We start from the raw sequence: 21,895 nt of genomic DNA, 5'->3' as shown, positions 1-21,895 counted from the left end.
TAATTTCCTTCAAGCTTCAGGTTCTCTGGTGTATACCATATACTTGGAGCAGTGCAGTAGTTCTATGGTATGGATATTTTCCTTAGCAGCTTTGTAGTTTCGGGAGGCTCTATAAATTGACTGCATGTGTGGACCACAGACACCCTCAAGATTCTGGCAGCTTTTGAATATAGTAAATATCATAAATCCTAAGAAACTTGTAACTTTGAGGTTCTGTCACCCAGTCATGTCCAACTCTTTGCGACCTCATGGACGATGGCAGCATGCCAGGGCTCTCTATCCCTCACCATCTCCCAAACTTTGCCCAAGTTCATGTCCATTGTATTTGTGATACCATTCAACCATCTCATCCTCTGATGCCATCTTTTCATTCTGTTCTTGATCTTTCCCAGCATCAGGGACTTCTCCAGTGAGACAGCTATTCACATCAGATGACCAAAATAGTGGAATTTCAACTTCAGCATCAGTCCTTCCAATGAGTATTCAGGGTTGATTTCCCTTAATATTGACTGGTTTGATCTCCTCACTGTCCATGGGACTCTCAGGAGTAGTTTGAATGCATCAATTCTTTGGTTCTCCGCCTTCTTTTTAGTCCAGCTCTCATAACTGTACATGACCACTGGGAAGATCATAGCCTTGACTCTACGGACCTTTGTCAGCAGAGTAATGTCTCTGCTTTTCAACATACTGTCTAGGTTTGTCATAGTTTTCCTGTCAAGAAGCAAATTTCTTCTGATTTCATGGCTGCAGTCATCATCCGCAATCATTTTAGAACCCAAGAAGGGGAAATCTGTCACTACTTCCACCTTTCCCCTATATTTGCCATGAAGTAATGGGGCTGGATACTATGCTCTTAGTTTTTTTAATATTTAGTTTTAAGCCAGCTCTTTCACTCTCCTCCTTCACCCTCATCAAGAGGCTCATTAGTTTCTCTTCACTTTCTGCCATTAGAGTGGTATCATCCGCATATCTGAAGTTGTTGATGTTTACCCGCCCATCTTGATTCCAGCTTGTAACTCATCCGGCCTGGTATTTCTCATGATGTGCTCAGCATATAGATTATGCCAAGAGGGTAACAGCAGACAGCCCTGTTGTACTCCTTTCTCAATCTTGAACCTATCAGTTGTTCCGTACAGGGTTCTGATTGTTGCTTCTTGACACGCATACAGGTTTCTCAGGAGACAGGTGAGATGGTTTGGTATTCCCATCTCTTTAAGAGCTTTCCACAGTTTATTATGATCCACACAGTCAAAAGCTTTGACATAGTCACTGAAACAGAGGTAGATGTGTATTTTTTTGTTTGTTTGTTTGTTTGTTTTGTAATTCCCTGGCTTTCTCTATAATCCAGTGAATGTTGGCAATTTGGTCCCTGGTTCCTCTTCCTTTTCTAAATCCAGCTTGGACATCTGGAAGTTCTTGGTTCACATAATGCTGAAGCCTAGCTTGCAAGATTTTAAGCATGACCTTACTAGTATGGGAGATGAGTGCAATTGTCCAATGATTAGCACATTCTTTAGTTGTTTTGTAATGATGCTTAACAGGAAGGATAGAAGAGAGAATGTGTGTATTTATTGAAATAAAGATTTAGGCACTTGTAAAAATTGTATTAAGGCTATAAGGTGCCAAAATATCAAGTGAGCTTTACATAATCATTTCTTGGGAAATAGGGGTGCTACCATCTATTGTGAATTGGGTGAAAAATAAGATTTTTTTTTCTTTTGGCTTCTATACATTTATACTTGACACCTGACCACGCTTTCAGTCACCATAATACCTTCTCTCCAGGTTTAAAAAATAGTATGCTGATTTCTGTAACAAAGCTTTTTTTCATACAAAAACCAAATAATGGCCAACAAGTCACAACAGTGCAATAGGTAGAAAATAAAACACCACATTAACAAAGTGCTAAAATAAATACTAACAGGAGGAGAGGACGCGCCCTCATGGGGTGTTTCTGTCACTGGGATGTGTGGGGTTTGTCTTCATAGCCCAGAGGCCACAGCCTCATGGAGCCACATCCTCGGACTGAGTGTCATTGGACCCAGTGCCTGCAAGTTGGATGCCTCGGGTCACCAAGGTTGTGGTGGGGTCAGGACCATGCTGACTCCCAAGGAAGGCCATTTCCTAGTGCTCAGACTGGCCTACTGGGCATCCAGCAGCAGTTCACTGAGCCTATGTGATTTCTTATTTTAAATTCTAACCCTGTGGTTATAGGAAATTTTAGAAGTCAACTTACTTGTGGTATAAGACCCTGGACTTAGGAATTGGATCTGAATTTCAATCCTAGCTCTGCTATATACAAGTGTGTTAACTCTAAAAACATCACTGTACCCACGAGGCTCTGTTTTGTCATCATTAAGTGTGACTAATAACAGTGTTTAAGGATGGTATTTAAAATAATATTATAGCACTCAAAATTGTGTGTTCTTTCCCCAGTCATATACATAACATGTCCACCTGCCTAATTACAGACTGTATTTCTGCTAGAGGAATGATTTTTTTTTATTAGAGTTATCAATAGAATTTAATATATTGACAAGATAGGGCCACAATGGGCAGCTCCACAGAACACAAATAAGACAATCCCAAGAGTGTAAAATTATAGTAGACAGGTTAATATTTTCTAACCTCATCCTCTTCCTCAGCCCTATGCACTGCAACTTCCTCATAATCCTTCTCAAAGGCAGCCATGTCCTCATGGGCCTCAGAAAACTCTTCTTTCTCCATGTCCTCACCCACATACCAGTGAACAAAGGCAAGCTTGGCATACATGAGGTCAAATTTGTGATCCAGGTGAGCCCAGGCCTCAGCATGCACAAAGCTCGCTGTACTTTGGCTTGGTCTCCACCAGGTAGCACAGTGGGAGACTGGTAATTAATGCCAACTTTGAATTCAGTGGGGCACCAGTCCACAAACTGGATGCTGCACTTGGTCTTGATGGTGGCAGTGGTGGCACTGACATTTTTTGGAATCATGTCGCCATGGTACAACAGGCAGCAAGCCATGTATTTACCTTGGTGAGGGTTACATTTCACCATCTGGTAGGCTGGTTCAAAGCAAGCATTGGTGATCTCTGTTACAGAAAGCTATTCATTTTAGGCTTTCTCACCAGAGATGGCAGAAGCATAAGTGGCCAGAAGGAAGTGGATGCAGGGATAGGGTAGTATCCCTGGTCTGTAATTCTGTCAGATCTACATTCAGGGCTCCATCAGATCTCAAGGAACTAATGATGGAAGACACTACTTGTTGGCTTATGAGACAGTTAAGACTAGTGTAGATTGGGTGCTCAATATCAGGGTTTCTACCACAGATGTCATAGACGGCCTCATTGTTTACCATGAAGATACAGAGTGCTCAAGGGTGGTGTGGTTGGTGAGGGTGGAGTTGTAGGGTTGAACTATGGCTGTGGAAACCTGGGAGCTGGGTAAATGGAGAACTCCAGCATGGACTTCTTGCCATAATTGACAGAGAGATGTTCCAGTGGCAGGAAGGTAAACCCAGAACCAGTTCCCTTACCAAAGCTGTGGAAAAGCAAGAAACCCTAAAGACCTTGCATTGGTCAGCCAGTTTCTGAATTCAGTCCAAGACGAGGTCAATGATCTTCTTGCCAAACATGTAGTGACTGCGAATATAGTTATTGTCAGCATCTTCCTTGCCTTGATGAGCTTCTTTGAGTGGAAGAACTGGCAGTAGGTGCCAGTACCAGCTTCACCAGTGGGTTCCAGGTCTACAAACACTTCCCTGGGCACATGCTTGCCAGTGTCTGTCTCACTGAACAAGGTGTTGAAGGAGTCTTTTCCTCTTCCAGTGGTTTTATCACTTGACATCTGGCCATCAGGCTAGATGCCATGTTAAAATCAGTAGAGCTCCCAATAGGCATTGCCAGTCTGGACACCAGCCTGGCCAATGTGAATTAAGATGCACTCACACATGAATGAAACTTGTAGGGTTCTGTGGGACTTGAGGAGGTGAGGGATTGGCCACAAAGATTTCACACCAACAGACTACCAAGGAGTCCAAGGGAGAAGTAGTGACTAGAGGAGTTATTCTTAACCAGCAGAAAACTTAACTCTCCAGAGGAAAACCTGGGGAGTTTGTTCAAAATACATATGACTGAGCTTTACCCTAGACATAGTGAACTCAGTTCCATAGTAGTATGGTTTAGGAACATAAATTTTAAAAAGATTACTGAGGGGATTCTTCTGCTTATCCTTGGTTTAGAGCCATGCACTAAACTACAAATTGCTGTTAAGGGGTCAAAAGCCATGTCTTATTACCTTTAACACTTAGTGGAATGCCTCAAAGCTGGTGGGTATTCAGATAATTTTAAAATTTAATAATTTTTAAAATAAAATTTATCAGATAATTTTAAAAATTTTAATGGAGTATAGTAGATTTACAATGTGTTTCAGATAATTTTTAAATTGTTCAAATAATAATGAAATAATATGCAAATATTAGGCAATTATATTGAAATTAATATATTAATTATATTATATTATATTATTATTATTATATTACATATATTATATTATATTATATTATATTAATATAATATTCTCATGAATAGGAACAAGAGTTTGTTAAGATTGTAGGAATCAAATATGAGGTTGGACCACCTACACTATGCTGCTTGAAGCTTGCATTTCTGGACCCCATTTCAGGCAAAATGACTGGAGAATCTTTTTCCATTAAGTGAGTATCTATGCTGGATCATGTGTGTGTGTGTGTGTGTGTTTTAATTCCTAACATGTATTCTTGATGGTAAAGAAAACATGACAGCACTACGGGCTTTAGTGTCTTAAAGATCATGGTTTAATGTTAAATTCTTGTTTTGTTTTTCCACTTAATAGGGTCACAAAGAGTCAGACATGACTGAGCGACTTAGCATGCACACTATATATATATATATATATACATATATATATACACACACACATATATATATATATATGTATCTCAACTGAAATAAAAACATATAACATGAGACCTATGGGTTTCAGTTTTATTTGGGAGCTTGCTGAGGACTGCAGTCTGGGAGATAGCCTTAGACATCTCTGACAAGATGTTCTCAAGAGGTAGCAGGGGCAGAGCCAGGGTATATTTGAATTTTTTTTGGCTGGGGAATACATATAGTTGAGCATACATCTTGCCTAGTTATTGGTAGTCATGAGGATCAGATATCTCAGTGATTTTAGTCTTCTATATATGGAAAGATGCAAGAGTCCAGGGTCATTGAAATTCTTCCTTACATATGCATCTTAATTATCTAAGAGTCCATATATCCAAAACACAGAATGCTTCATCTTGAATTCCTTTCAGGGTGAGCTGTTCAGGTGAACAACTACAGTGGCTCATGACTTGATTCTTTTATTGGGATAGCCCGAGTTCTTTTGTTTTTTTCCATAAGATGACTCTCATTGTCTTTAACTTCATTCAGAACAGTTTTGTTAGGTTGTATTATGACAGCTGTCATATCAGTGAGCATTAAACAAACAAACAAAAAAAATCAAACGTGAATTTTTGTGTAGCCATTATAATATTGAAGATGGAAGAAAAAGAGAAACATTTTTGGCATGTGATACTTTACTGTTTCAAGAAAGGTAAGAACAACTGAGACTCAAAAAAAAAATGATTTGTGCAGTATATGGAGAAGGTGCTGTGACTGATCAAACATATCAAATGTGGTTTGCAAAGTTTTGTTCTGAAGATTTCTTGCTGGACAATGCTCTATGGTCGGGTAGATGAGTTGAAGTTGATAGTGATCAAATTCAGACATTAATTGAGGACAATCAAAGTTATACCACACAGGAAATAGCCAACATTCTCAAAATATCCAAATCAAGTGTTGAAAATTGTTTGCACCAGCTTGTTAATTAATCACTCTGATGTTTGGGTTCCACTTAAGTGAAAAAACCTTCTTGACTATTTCTGCTTGTGATTATCTACTGAAACAAAGCAAAAATAATCCATTTTTAAAACAAATTAGGACAGATGATGAAAAGTAGATAGTGTACAATAATGTGGAATGGAAGAGATCATGGGGCAAGTGAAATGAACTATTACACAACCACACCAAAGGCTGGTCTTCATTCCAAAGAAGGTGTTATACATATAGTGGAATTGGAAGGGAATTATGAGCTCCTTTCAGAAAACCAAATGATTAATTCCAACAGGTACTACTTCCAATTAGACCAACTGAAAGCAGCACGTGACAAAAAGCTTCCAGAATTAGCAGAAAATGCATAATTTTCCATCAGGATAACTCAAGACCACATGTTCCATTGATGACCAGACACTGGAAAGTTCTGATTCATCCCCTGTATTCACCAGACATTGCACCTTCAGATGTCCATTAATTTATGTCTTTACAAAATTATCTGAATGGAAAATATTCCCTGTAATACTTTAAAAGGCATAACAGTCTTACAAGATAGGATAAAAGTATATAGCTAGTGATTTAAGGTCATAAGTAAATATTTAAGACAAACATCAAACACATGGTGTTTAATTTAATTAAAAGCATTTGTAAGGACCTTGAGGTTTGCAACAGTTTGCTCAATAGCTCCACATTAAGCGTATATATCCCTGGATTTTTAGAAAGTGACATATACTGTTGTATCTGTATACTGAATCACATGTACTTTATTTTCTCTTCAGGTATCATGACATGCCAGATGTCATTGACTTCCTTGTGCTACATCAGTTTTATAATGAAGCCAAAGAAAGGAACTGGCAGATAGGTAAATATAGAATTCACACTTAAATATTGTTTGAAGCAGAGTAACTTTTACACTGAATTAACATTGAGAAACTTTAGACTGAAAAATCTGTTAGCCAAATTAGAAAAATTAAATTTTTCTTTTCAGTTATGTTTAGGTGATTTTATATACTTTGTATGTGTTACAAAACCTTTTCTATGAATATCTATTCTATTAGAATGCAAATCTAAATTAAAATGAAACGCTAAAGTTTCAATTGCCTTCACATGGGGTGCTTAACACTTGGGCTCTTAACAGACCTTTACTGATTGTGGCTTTGTCTCTCTCTCTCTCTTTTTCGTCTTCCACCTCTCTCCCTTTTTCTCCCTTTCTCTCTTTACCCCTCCTGTTGTCTCCCTGTCTATTCCTTCCACCTTCTCTAGCTATTTAATCTTGGGCACGATTTTAACATCTCTGTGCCTCACTTCCATTATTTGTAAAATGGGAATTACATCTGAGCATACATATCATATAAGGTTGATATGAATGATAAATAATATGTAGAAAGAACTTAAAATGTACCATAGAGCAAACACTGTATAGTTATCTGCTATTAGTAGTTTTTTTTTTTCTATTAGTATCTTCTATCTTTTCTAATGTGAAAGAAACATTTTTATCCGCATGGTTGGTTTTGTATTCCTTAGCCATTTAGAGGCACAAAACTAGTATGAAGAGATTTTTAGAAACAAAATGGTAAAACAAAAAATAGGAGGAAGAAAAAAAAAGAAACAACTGTGGTATCAAATGCGCAGTACAAAAAGCAGACTGTCTAATGATGATCCCAAGTAATTGAAAGAAGTTAAATTATATTGGTAATATGTGATTTTATTTCATAATAATTATTAGCACTTGGAAATCAAAATCCTTGAAGAGAGTAATATGGAATACTCATATTGAAATCTGTAATAATGCTGGGTACAATGATGCTATTGTATTCATCAACATGTACAGTTTAGACTGGGAACGTAACAATTATGCTCAAGAGCACTCTTTTAAGAATTTTTAAAAACATTGTAGGTGATAGATTCCGCAGTATAATAGATGACGCCTGGTGGTTTGGGACTGTGGAAAGTCAGCAACCTTTTCAACCAGAGTATCCTGATAGTTCTTTCCAGTGTTACAGTGTTCAGTAAGTACAGTTATGGTCTTTTACATATGATAAAATACTTTAGTACTATATGGACTTTCTATAAACCCTGCCTTATCTAGTCTTATAAGACCTGTACCTGTAAGGAAGGAATCATAGTACTTTTAAGGAAGGAATTTGATGATAAACCTTCTGTTGCAATACGCATGCTAAAACAAAGCAGGAGCTGAATACTTATTTCTGCCTCCATAATTCTTGTGTTTTCTCTTGACTATTTCTATTTTATTCTATTTTTTAAATATTTCTATTTTAGACAAAAGTTACAACTATTATTTCATAAAGAATACTGAAATTAATTCAGTGTTTAATTGTTTCAGCTGGAATATAATAGTGAATATTTATATAGTCTTTTATTTGATGGTATAAGTTCTAGTCAAGGGTAAGTGCATTACTTTTGGATATATTGATATTATTTGTCTACATTTACTTTTGTTCTTCATGAAATACCAGAGTTGTAAGATTCCTAATAAATAAAACTTTCTTCTTAAGAATGATAAAACATATGTTTATTCTGTGAAGACTGACTTTTAGTCTTCATATTATAGATCAAAAGGGAATTGTAAACTTTTGGAGAAGCTATAATACTCAACCTGGTAGAAAAAAGCAGGTTATCTCACAGAAATAAGTGATGTATTAAATTGATTTTTTAGCCTAAAAGGAATTTTCCATCAGATCTTTTTATTCTCTACCCTGGCTTAACATTGAATGTATGCTTGGTTGAAATTAAAAAGAAAAAAAAAAAACAGAACTAAGAATAAGCTTAGGGCTCTCTAACTTTCATATTAGTGGACCATGTTTTCTCTGTTAGAGGGTTATTGTTATCTTTGTGTAAGCAAAGTTATACTTTAAAGAAATTGTACTGCCCCTTTCCAGATTTCACCCCCAAGAAGTCCTCCAAATTATGCTAGTATGTAAAAGTATCATGTGAATTTGATTTGTATCTTGTTATTTTTCAATAGCTGGGACAATAATGAGAGAGAAAAGATGAGCCCCTGGGATATGGAGCCAATTCCAGAAGGAAGTAAATATGCTTTTAAAAAATGAATTCTAATTTTTCTAAAAGAATGGCAATAACATTATTCTGAACACTAATTATTTCTGATTTTTTACCTTATGCATAGCTGCCTTTCCAGATGAAGTTGGTGCTGGTGTTCCTGTGTCCCAGGAGGAACTGACTGCTTTGTTATACAAACCTCAGGAAGGAGAGTGGGGGGCTCATTCCAGAGATGAGGAATGTGAACGAGTTATTCAGGGAATCAACCACCTTCTTTCCCTGGGTATGGTGAATGTGAAAGAATATTAAGAAAATGAGAAAAGAATATTAGGAAGATGAGAAGGAATAAGGAAAATCAGCAGATTTTTAAGTTCTGTAAAAGGAAATACAGTTTTTCACTGTATACTTCTAACTCAAGAGACACAGTGCTTCTAGTTTTAATATTTTTGTATGCTTGGCCAAAGTAATGACTTGCAAATGTTTTCAGTTCTGGGGTTATAATAGTGAAGGCATATAAGTGTCTTTTGTGAGCCATTTTGGCTCTCTAGCTATTCCCTGAGCCTAACTTTGGATGGATTTTTTTGGTAAAGACTATGTGTGGAGTAATCAGCTTTACTCCATGAATAGTTAAATTTTCTGAAGCATATCACATGAGACATTTGGCATTTATCCAGAAAAGACATAAATTTGAAGTTAAAGAACAGTTCTGCAATAATTTTTCTTGTTTTTATCTGATTTGAACCAGTGTATCATGCATGATTCATAGATAATATGTCCAAATAAAAAGAATAACATTATAATAGTATTGGTCTAATTTTGCGTGATTTAATAATCTCATTTTAGTAATGTACTTTTATATTGCCCACACTTCTTGTTTATATGTGGTTTTTGTTTGTTAACATGAGATGTTAGTGTTTATAACTATCTTTTCTGATTTTGTAAATATTGTAGATTTTGCCAGCCCTTTTGCTGTTCCAGTGGATCTCAGTGCCTACCCCTTGTATTGTACTGTAGTTGCTTATCCAACTGACCTCAACACCATCAGGCGGAGACTTGAAAATCGCTTTTACAGGTTTGTTTAGTTTTTACCATTTCCTATAAAGCTTATAGCTTTATGTCTTTTGCTTTTGTTCTTGCATGATGATACACTGAGGTCTTTGTTTTCAGAAGGCCCACCTCAAAATTTCTTTTGAAAATTTGGAACAATTGATTTCCTTTCCTTCAGAAGATTCTCAGTCTTCCCGGGTAAAAAGGAGTATGGACAGGGAGAAAATTATGACTAGTACAAGTCACATATGAAACAATAATTACAGTTAACTTTTAGGTTACTAAAGGCAGATTAAGTGGTTTGTAGATTTATCCTGATTATGGTACTTCAGAGTCTTTGAGCATGTTTTAAATCCCCTGTTGGGAAATTAGGCAGCAGTTAATTAGATTTAATCACCAGCCCCAAAATGTGTAAAGAAAAAAAAATCAAGTTATTTTTTTTCTTTGGTTTTGTTGGAATTTATGTGATTATGGGGAGGCGGTGGAGGGCAGCTTTTGTTCTGTCTCTCACCGTCAAGTCTACTGTGTCCTAACAACAATTATTCCATGAAATTGTTATAAATAATACCATTTGGGTGTATCTTATAACATTACCTATGATTTCTTTAGTAGTGTATTATCATAACAGCAAGTATGTTAAAATATGTGTCCTTTTCTACAACCTGGCTTCTTGATTTTTGGTCTTCTCTGAAAACTAAACATTTTTTTGTTGACTTTATCAAAGCACTGTTTGTTTCTATTTGTTTCTTTGTATTTGGTCAAATCACTATTTACCCATAATATCATGGGTCAGTTCTCTTTCAGGTTGTAATATCCAAGTTTATAATCCAGTGCTTCTGAACTCTTGCCTATGCTTCAAATACTGTAACTATATACTTTTATTGGTGCATATTAGTCACACAGATATATTGAGTCACATACATGTATTTGAACACCTTTGACGCATCATGATTAAATGCCTAGTTGTTCTACATTGTCTAATTCTAGAATAGATTTTAAATGTATCGACCAAGAGTAACAGGATATTTTTGCTTTCATAGGAGAATATCAGCATTAATGTGGGAAGTACGCTATATTGAGCATAATGCTAGGACTTTCAATGAGCCAGACAGTCCTATAGTTAAAGCAGCCAAAATTGTAACTGATGTCTTACTTCGATTTATTGGGTAAGAAGCAGTTTTATCTTTCATAGAGGCTGACTTCTGAGTTTTTAAAATTTATTGAAGTGTATTTTAACTTATCTTGTTTCTCAGGGATCAGAGCTGTACTGATATACTGGATACTTACAATAAAATTAAAGCAGAAGAACTAAACAGTACTGATGCAGAGGAGGTAAGAATCACAGCATGACCATAGGCATTAATTTCTTTTCTGTCATTTAAAGTACATTAGGTATTATACGTGAGTGTTGTAACTGGATATTAGCAATGAATCTGATTTCTGAAAGCCCGCTGAACATCTGCATCTTTTTGTATTAAGCTTTTTAACCTATATTTAGATAGTGTATACCAAAAATGTAGTGGTGCTGCAGTGTTTGGTCAGAGAGAGGTGGCCATTCATCCTTTTGGACACAGTGGGTTTCAGTGTTGAGAAATCAATACTTTATTTTCCAGCCCTTGAAAACAGGACAAAGCACTAAACTGTGTTTTAAAAGAATGGTTAGTTGATGGAAATTTTAGTAGGGATTAATTTTCTATACTACAGACATATATATACATGTATATATATATATATAATATTAAAGTATTTCATAGTTTAAGACTTGAAAGTCTCTATTTTTAGTAGTTTCATGGAATTGCTATTTGATTTCCTTTGTGGAAATTTATAAACATAAACCTGTTATTCTTAACGAAATGAAATTAGTATTGTCACCAGACCTTCATGTATCTTATTTCCCCACCCAGTCATATCCCTAATTTACATTAAGTTATTTTTGACTAGAGGCCATGATAGAAACAAAAACCAGGTTAAGAGGCTGAAACAATATGGAAAGTGACAATTCAAAATATTTTATGGAAAACAGTTCATCCCAGGGATAAGTGACTCAAATATGCTGGATTTTATTGCAGTGGGTATGATTATACAGAAGTATTTTACATGTTTATATTTTCTGTACTGTTAATTCTCAGAATGGTAAATCTCTAATAGTTTTTCATTTCACAAAAATGTGTTTGACTATAAAATGTTGTGAGTATTATTGAAATTAAATGCTATTTACATATTAAAGAAAACTCATATACCAATTAGATATTATCTTCCTGAAACTAATAAAAAAATGTATTATTCTTATACCTGATATTTTCTCTAACCTTTAATATAAATGCATTTTGACTCAGAATTTGATGTAGCAAGAATTTCTCCTCAAAATAACATAACTTGGATTAGAACAGGAAAGTAAAGTGAAATATAATTCAGCAAGCTTATTTTTTCTTTTTCTTTCTCTCCCTTCCTTCCTTCCAACATTTGAGTTCTACACTTTAAACAAATTGCAGTTATACAATACAGTGTTATGAACTAGAGTCACCATGTTTTACATTAGATCCTTATATTCTCAGACTTGATTCAACTTATAGCTAGAAGTTTGTGTCCGTTTACCACCTTCTCCCTGTCCCCTCCCACCATCAGTCCACTACCCAACAACTTTTCTATATTCTGTCTCTGAGTTTGACCTTAAAAAAAAGTTCTACATATAAGTGATACCATGCTGTTTGTCTTTCTCTGTCTGACTTAGTTTACTTAGCAAAATGCCCTCAAGTTCCATCTGCATTGTCGCAAATGGCAGAATTACCTTCTTTTTTATGACTGAATACTATTCCATTGTGTATATGTGTGTGTATACATATATATACACATATATACACATATATATAGGAATGTATATATTATATATATACAGTTTTTCATAGCTGTGGGCATGTAATATCTTTCCATTTATTTGTGTATTCTATTTCATCAGTGTCTTATAGTTCAGTGTACAGATCTTTCAACTCCTTGGTTAAATTTATTCCTATACACACACACACACACACATATATATATATATATATATATATATATATATATATATATATATACACACTGTGTGTATATATATATATATATATATATATATATATATATGTATACATATATATACACACACCATATTTTCTTTGTCCGTTTACCTGTTGACAGACACTTAGATTGTTTCCATATCTTGGCTATTGTGAATAATGCTTCAGTGAATATGGGAGTGCAACTTTATATCTTTGATATCTTGTTATTATTACAGAAATGAAATTGCTGGATCATATGGTATTAATAGTTCTATTTTTAATTTTTTGAGGAACTACCATGTTGTTTTCCATAGTGGCTGTACCAATTTATATTCCCACCAACAGTGCACAAGGGCTCTCTTTTCTCCACATCCTCGTCAATACTTCTTATTTTTTTGTCTTTCTGATAATAACCATTCTAACAGGTGTGAAGTGATGTTTCATTGTGGTTTTATTTGCTTTTCCCTGATGATCAGAGATGTTGTGTGCCTTTTCAGGTACTTATTGGCCATTTGGATGTCTCCTTTGTAAAAATGTCTATTCAGTTTCTCTGTGCATCTTTCATTAGGTTATGTGTTCTCCTGTTATCAAGTTGTTTATATATTTTAGGTATTAACTCTCTGTATATTATTTGCAAATATTTTATCCCATTTGGTATATTGCTCTCATTTTGTTGATGGTTATTTTTTGCTTTGAAGAAGCTTTGTAGTTTGATGTAGTCCCAATCTTTTATTTTTGCTTTTTTTTGCCTTTTATTACCTTTTGATTTTGTTAAACCAAAAAAAATCATTGCCAAGACCAGTGTCAAGCAGCTTACCCCTGTGTTTTCTTTTAGGAGTTTTATGGTTTCATGTCTTATATCCAAGTCTTTAATCCATTTTGAGTTGTGTTTAATGTATGGTGTAAGATAGGGGTCCAGTTTCATTCTTTTGCAAGTGGATATCCAGTTTTTCCAGCACAGTTTATTGATGAAATTATCCTTTCTTCATTTTATATTCTTGGTTCCTCTGTTGTAAATTAATCGACCAATATGCAGGGTTTATTTCTGTGTACTTTCTGTTCCCTTTATATATTTTATGTTAATACCATACATTTTGATTATAATAACTTTGTAATACAGTTTGGTATCAGGAAGTGTGATGCCTCCAACTTTATTCTTCTTTCTCAAAATGGTTATTAGAATTCTTTTTTGTAGTTCTACATGAGTTTTAGGATTGTTTTTCTATTTCTGCAAAAATTACTGTTGGGGTTTTGACAGGGCTTGCATTGAATCTGTATATTGCTTTAAATAGTACAGATGTTTTAACAGCATTAATTTTTCATAGCTGTGGGTATGTAATATCTTTCCATTTATTTGTGTATTCTATTTCATCAGTGTCTTATAGTTTTCAGTGTACAGATCTTTCAACTCCTTGGTTAAATTTATTCCTAGTATTTTATTCTTTTTGATGTAAGTATAAATGGCATTGTTTTCTTAATTTTTCTTTCTGATAGTCCATTGTTAGTGTATAGAAACACAACTTATTTTTCTATGATGGCTTCATATCCTGCAGTTTTACTGAATTTGTTGATTAGTTCTAACAGTTTTATGGTGGAGTATTTAGACTTTTCTATATGTAATATCATGTCATCTGCTAATAGAGACAGTATCAATTTTTCCTTTTTGATTTTAATTTTTTTGTTTTTCTTGACTAATTGTTCCAGCTAAGAATTTCAATACTATGTTAAATAAAATAAAAGAGTGAGCATTCGTGTCATGTTCCTTATCTTAGAGGAAAAGCTTTTAGCTTTTTACGATCGACTGTAAATTAGTTGTGGGTTTTTCATATATGGCCTTTTTTATGTTGAGATACAGTCCCTCTATACCTGTTTTATTGAGAGTTTATATCATGGATGGATATTGCTCTCCTCAGAGTAGCATTCTGGGTTAGAATAGAAAATGAAACTAAAGTGTAATTCAGCAACTTCAGAAAGGGAAACTAATGGCTTGTGAGCTACTTCTCTTCTTTTTGAAAAAAAATTCATAGTTGATTTTCAATGTTGTGTTAGTTTCAGGTATACAACAAAGTGAATCTGTTATACATATATGTAGACCCACTCTTTTTTAGATTCTTTTCCCACATAGGCCATTTCAGAGTATTGAATAGAGTTCCCTGTGCTATACAGTAGATCCTTATTAGTTATCTATTATATATATAGTAGTGTGTATATGTAAATCCCAATCTTCCAATTTATCCCACCCCTTTACCCCTGATAGCCATAAGTTTATTTTCCACACCTATAGCTCTATCTCTGTTTTGTAGATAAGCTCATTTGTAGCATTTTTTTAGATTCTCCTAAGCATTCCCTCGGAGAAGGCAATGGCACCCCACTCCAGTACTCTTGCCTGGAAAATCCCATGGACAGAGGAGCCTGGTAGGCTGCAGTCCATGGGGTTGCGAAGAGTCGGACATGACTGAGCGACTTCACTTTCACTTTTCACTTTCATGCATTGGAGAAGGAAATGGCAACCCACTCCAGTGTTCTTGCCTGGAGACTCCCAGGTACAGGGGAGCCTGGTGGGCTGCCCTCTGTGGGGTCGCACAGAGTCGGATATGACCGAAGCGACTTAGCAGCAGCAGCAGTAGCAGGCATTACCTATATGCTTCACCATCACCAGATTAGTAGTGGTGTGTGGGACTTGTCTCTTTGTATTAAAAAAACTATCTCTCAGAGTGATACTTCACTGAATCTTATTTTTTAATACATATTCTTATTTTCCCTATAGAAAAGAGGTTTGTTTCTTGAAGTAGCAAAAGATTAATCATGAGCAATTCATGATGATAGTATATTAGATTAGCATGTTGTATAAAATAAGTTTCTTTTTAAATACTAGTACTTAAGGGGGAATACATGTAAATCCATGGCTAATTCATGTCAATGTATGACAAAAACCACTACAATATTGTAAAGTAATTAGCCTCCAACTAATAAAAATAAATGAAAAAAAAATACTAGTACTTAGGTACAACTTTAGAGACCAGTCACTGTACTTTCCCCCTCATTTCCTGTTGTGAGTTAAAGAGAAACCTTGCTTATTTCTTCTCCCAGTATATTTTCCAACTTGTATATAGCATGCAGCTGAAGTTTAGAGTGGATCTTTCTCCAACCTCTGTTCTGCTGCCTGCTTCAATGAGGGAGTTAATTATTATTGTATTTGTCATTTCTTCGTAAACATTTATCTAGTTTATAAGACTAAATATAACAATATCTTCTCCCACTCTTCCCTTTTACTTTTAGGATACAGAAATGGTTGATTTAGATTCAGATGGACCTGGTACTTCATCTGGAAGAAGGGTGAGTGGATAAATGAACTGCTAATAAGAAAAAATTCAAGCTTCCTGCATCAAGGATCCCTAAAACCAACTCCACAAATTTGGAGAGTTGCTAGAAAGACTTATAGAACTTAGTATATATACTTGTTGCTGTTGTTTAGTTACCAAGTCGTGTCTGAGTCTTTTGGGACCCCATGGACTCTAGCCTGATAGAGTCCTCTATCCATGGGATTTTCCAAGCAAGAATACTGGAGTGGGTTGCCATTTCCTTCTCCAGGTGATCTTCTCAACCCAGCGATCGAGCCCATGTCTCCTCCATTGGCAGGTGGATTCTTTACCACTGAACCACCAGGGAAGCCCTATGTATACTTGTTAACTCATTGCTAAGGTTTATGACAGTGACAAAGTAAAGATACACAGCTGGATCACAGGGAAAAGGATACTGGCAGAGCCTGGAGGAATCTATGTGCAGTTTTCCTTATGTACTCTCTCTCCTCTGAAAGGCCACACAGACTACGCTCTTTCCCCACAATGAAAATGTAGCAATATGTGAGTGACTAGAGACTCAGTTCCCAAAGAATTTATTGGGAACTTATTATGTCTACCTCATCTGACTAGTCCATGCCAAGATTCCAGACTCTCAGAAAGCAGGAAAGCAACGGAAATGTACAGGAAAGTGGGTATTCAGCACAAATAACATTGTACCAACTTGGGCACAGTAAACTACTTTTATCATCTAAAAAAGAGTTCAAGTCCCAAGTTCCGAGACATCAATCAAGGGCTAACCTGACAAGCAAGGCCTGTTAAAGATAGCCTCAGATCTTTTATGTTAACTCTGTTCTGCACACTTCTACTCTATGATAATTAGACAAACATTTGTTATATATAAGGAAAATGTTTCCTTTCAAATACTGAAAAAGAATGCATACAAAAGACATCAAAATAGTAAAGGCTAGAGTATATTCTGATGACAAAGAATTTACTTTAAAAATATACATATTGTTCAGGTGTTATTTTGAGGAAATCATGGTGCCATTGTCAAATATCTTAACTACCAGCAAAGATTAAGGTATTGAAATTATTGCCCTTGTACAGGAAAAATTTGTTCCTCTTTGTTTAATTTAAGATTTGGATTTTCTCAAAATGAGAATTCAGAATACTAGAGTTCTTGCTGTTTCCATGAATATAATCTAGTTTTTGTTTATATTTTTGCCAGGAAGAATGATGTTTAATCAAAACTAAGAAACTTTTATTTTTTTTTTCCATTTATTTTTATTAGTTGGAGGCTAATTACTTTACATCATTACAGTAGTTTTTGTCATACATTGAAATGAATTAGCCATGGATTTACATGTATTCCCCATCCCAGTCCCCCCTCCCACCTCCCTCTCCACCCGATCCCTCTGGGTCTTCCCAGTGCACCAGGCCCGAGCACCCGTCTCATGTACCCAACCTGGGCTGCTGATCTAAGGCAAGTGCAGATAAAAAGAGACTGAGCCAGGCAGACAGGCAAGAAAAGGAAATTTATTAGAGGGAAAAGAGAGGGTGACTGGCTCTTAAGGAGAACCAGCATTCTCCCTTTCTGTCGGAGTCCTTCTTATACCCCACCAATGAAAAATTCTCTGAAGGGGTGATCACGTAGCCAGAGATCTGGAACCTGGTGGTCTCACAACTTTGAGAAGATAGGCGCCAGGGAGATAACAGGATGCCATTTGGGAAATTTGGTCAGTCTCACAGATCACTGTGATTTATTCTTTGTTTGTGAGGTCAACATAATGAGCATCTTTTCATGAGACCCCATGTGGGCCCTATCAGGTGCTCTATCTTATATAGATATATTAACATTAGGAAGACAGGAGAAAAATCAATGAAGACTTAAGGAAAGAGTTTTAAATATAATTCTTTAAAAATCTACAGGTCAAATGCCGAGGCAGAAGACAGTCTTTAAGGTGTAATCCCGATGCTTGGAGAAAACAGTGCAAAGAACTGTTGGGCCTCATTTATGAACGTGAAGACTCAGAGCCATTTCGACAACCATCTGATCCTCTTTCCTACCCAGTAAGCATAGTTATTTAAATAATTACCAATATGTATTTTAATTTGCTATAAATAACTATGCTAAGGTCTAGTTAAGAGCTCTTTCTCCCCTTTCTTCTTTCCTTCCTTCTTCTTTGTTAGTGCATCTCTGAATTTTGAAAGTGAGTAGTGTGATTAGTCCTGACTTTTTAAAATGGCTGACATACTTTGTGCGTAAATACACAGTTGTAAACCAAATTTTAATCTAAATATCTTTGCATTTCCTTCCTGCTTTTATTTTGGATATTTATTTAATGCTTTTTACTAACTTCTAATACACTCCTACACACTGGAGACCATTCATAACATATGTCAGCCTTATTTAATTTGTAATAAACATGTTATTCAATATGGTCACTTATTGAGTAACCAGTATACCATATTACTTTTCATCAAAGATAAAAGCATGAGATCTTTAAATTATAGGATACCTTTTCTAGGAGTTTATCTATTTATATGTTGAATAACCTTTATTACAGATAGCAAATCTTTTAACTTTTTCAGAAAAATGATACAGCAATATTTCAGAAACACCATCAGACCATCCTCTGAAATTAACAAGCATCAGTAGTTTCTCTGTATACACAGGTTTCAGTTGGGGGAAAATGTCATTTGAATAAGGATCAAAATTATGTTCAACAAAGCTTGATTTGTTTTTTGTAGTGGATTTAGGTAGAATAAATTAGTCCTGTGTTTTTCATAATAGAGAATGGTGAAGTAGAATTCCTCCTTCATCTTAAATTATAGTCAGTAAAAACATTCCAATTTATGGATCTTTGTGCATCATATCATAATTGCATTATAAATTTTGATATTTTGTTGTGGTAGTCTGGAAACACAATATATCTTTTTTTACCCTAATAGGGGCATCAAGAGCAAGAGGGTGAATCCTCTGAGTCTGTTATTCCAGGACAACAACAAGATTCATCTCTTTGTGAGGTATGCCTTGTAATCTCTTAAAAGGTATATATGTTCTGATTGTTTCTGTGTTATTTTACTTTTTTAAATCTCCATACTGTAAATAAACCTTGTAATTTGTAAAGCTGTTTTCCAACTTTGCTCTCTGTCTTTTTACCTTTGCTTAAGCCTTTGGTTGTTTTTTTTTTTTTTTTTTTAATAATGCATGTTCTCAAGAGTTCTTTGTAGCATCTAGGCAAGTGTTTGTTTCTATAGATGTAAAGCTACTGTAGCAGAGTAGAAAACATCAGTTACAAGCATAACTATGTCTATAATTGCAGCTGATTACTCTGAGTAGGACTTCATTCAGCAGACTGAGTGGGTCTTTTGAGTTTTGGCCATCATGTTATACAAAGTACCTATAATTTTTCTCTATAAGAAATCTTTCATAAACCATATTATATTGGAATATACTTTTTTAATTTAAGCCAAAAAATTGAAGATATATTAATGCATTAAGATCAATTGTGTTTTCTTGTACTTAGAAAAATATTTTTGCCCTCATTTTATAATAACTTTCTTCTGCCCTGTCTTCTGGCCCTTTGGCTTCTCCTTTGAGAGAAATGTGCTTTTGCTTCTTAATGATTCTAAATAGGATGAAGGAGCTAATATTGGCTATGGTTTTCACTCCAAAACATGTTTATTATTGGTGGTAGTGGTATATATAAGACATAAATTCCAGATGTAGTTCCATATGATAACCCTAAGAACATCTTAAGTAAACTTGAAATATTTAGGCTAAAATAGAATCTTCTCCCACCCTTAACTAATGAGTTGGCCAAAAAGTTTGTCTGGGTCTTTCATAAGGTGTTACAAAAAACTTGAAGGAACTTTTTGGCCAACCAAATAAAAATCAAGCTAATTATGAATCTGAGACTGAAGACTTTAGATGAAGCAAAAGTGTCACATTTATTAAAAAACAAAAAGGAGAAATACACAGACATGACCAATTTGATTATAACCTTCAACTAATGACAGTTTAGGGAGAATGCCCTCATGCCAGCTCCCTGGCAAATTGCTCAATGAAAGTAGAAAATGGGGTTATTCACACAGAATTAAATAATTTGATATCACAAATTAGCTACCTATTTTTTTAATTTTATTATTTTTTTTCCATTTATTTATATTAGTTGGAGGCTAATTACTTTACAATATTGTAGTGGTTTTTGCCATACATTGATATGAATCAGCCATGGATTTACATGCGTTCCCCATCCTGAACCCCCCTCCCACCTCCCTCCCCATTCCATCCCTCTGGGTCATCCTAGTGCCCCAGCCCCAGCTACCTATTTTCAAGATACTCTAAACTATGTAGTGTTGAAGTCAGTGGCTGTGGATTTTCTGTTCTGTCCCTTGAGAGAGTCAATGGTTTTTCATTGAAGGGTGAGGGTTAAGGCTCTTCCACAGAACCCTACTATTTCCCTGGGCCACCAAAAAACCTCTATTAAATAGATGATTTGGGGGCTAGGAAGAGGTAAGTGGCAGATTAAAGAGCAGTATATTTATTTCATGGCGATGCAAATCTCAGTCCCATTGTTTTGTGTAGTATTGTTACTTAGCCTTTGTGTTTAATAACACATTCTTCTTTGTAGGATCATCATGATGTTATAGACACTCCTATGGACTTCAGCACTGTGAAAGAAACATTGGAAACAGGAAACTATGGTAGTCCTCTGGAATTTTATAAGGATGTTCGCCAAATATTCAGCAACTCCAAAGCTTACACCTCTAATAAAAAGTCACGGGTATGAAGAACCATTATTAGGTGGATTAATTACCTAGATGTTTAGTTATATATATCAGGCAGCTTTCTATAACCAGTTTTAAAATTACTAAACAAGTATGTACTATCATTCTGATGTAGTTTCTGAAGTGTGATTTCTCAGTACTTTCTCTGAAACAGTTTCTCAAGCAAGCATTAAAGAGAAATTAAGCTGCCCCTCTTGCTTTCTCCTACTTGCCTCTTTACTCTTAAATAACACCCTATTTGCCAAAAAGAAGTCAAAGAAAGGAATATTAGAAATTTGAGTACTCTTTAATATGTTCAATAAATAATTTAATAAAAATGGTTGGCAGGATTAGTTTATATGAAGTATTTATTTAGATTAGCTCTGAATATTTATGTTCCCTTTATTATAACAAATTAATGAACTATGTTGGGAAATTATAACTTTATTCATACTCACATTTAGTGTAAGGCTTTTTTATGTTCTATCATAACTTACACATCTTAAGAATAATGTAATTTTCATGTTTTTTTATCACTAGTATCTGATTAACTTTTAAATCAGTTGCACAGTAGATATATACATGGTCACTTCTACTTCATATAAAATGAACTTTTACTGATTTCTGCACACATAATTTTTCACACTTTTTTCCCTATATTTTCTGCATATTTCTAAAATAAATGTAGATTTATTTTCTACATTTACATGTGTACTTATAAATGTTTATATATCTTTTAGTAGGATTTACATTTTGAAGCCTTTCTGAAAATATATAATGAACATTTTCCCACTTTATCATTACTTTTTGAAGACAGAAGTTTTAATGTCTCCATT

General features: G+C 34.9%; 1 protein-coding gene and 1 pseudogene across 3 annotated transcripts in view; one reads left to right on the top strand and one right to left on the bottom strand.

The window, feature by feature from the left end:
* The window catches only part of BRWD3 (bromodomain and WD repeat domain containing 3), a 131,466-nt gene that overhangs the window by 94,059 nt on the left and 15,512 nt on the right, over nt 1–21,895 (top strand). For all 3 annotated transcript variants that reach the window (XM_020880247.2, XM_070461935.1, XM_070461936.1), the window contains 12 exons: nt 4,571–4,695; nt 6,661–6,743; nt 7,779–7,890; nt 8,868–8,929; nt 9,030–9,185; nt 9,854–9,974; nt 10,990–11,115; nt 11,203–11,281; nt 16,264–16,320; nt 18,216–18,356; nt 19,239–19,313; nt 20,924–21,076. In XM_020880247.2, the coding sequence (XP_020735906.1) occupies nt 4,571–4,695; nt 6,661–6,743; nt 7,779–7,890; nt 8,868–8,929; nt 9,030–9,185; nt 9,854–9,974; nt 10,990–11,115; nt 11,203–11,281; nt 16,264–16,320; nt 18,216–18,356; nt 19,239–19,313; nt 20,924–21,076 (1,290 nt within the window). The remainder of the gene's footprint in view (nt 1–4,570; nt 4,696–6,660; nt 6,744–7,778; nt 7,891–8,867; nt 8,930–9,029; nt 9,186–9,853; nt 9,975–10,989; nt 11,116–11,202; nt 11,282–16,263; nt 16,321–18,215; nt 18,357–19,238; nt 19,314–20,923; nt 21,077–21,895) is intronic.
* Nucleotides 2,614–3,932, bottom strand: LOC110129093 (tubulin alpha-1C chain pseudogene; annotated as a pseudogene).

This window comes from Odocoileus virginianus, chromosome X, assembly GCF_023699985.2.
Source record: "Odocoileus virginianus isolate 20LAN1187 ecotype Illinois chromosome X, Ovbor_1.2, whole genome shotgun sequence".
Taxonomy (NCBI): Eukaryota; Metazoa; Chordata; class Mammalia; order Artiodactyla; family Cervidae; genus Odocoileus; species Odocoileus virginianus.
Note: the sequence above shows the minus strand (reverse complement) of the source record. Positions and strands in the feature narration are given on the sequence as shown.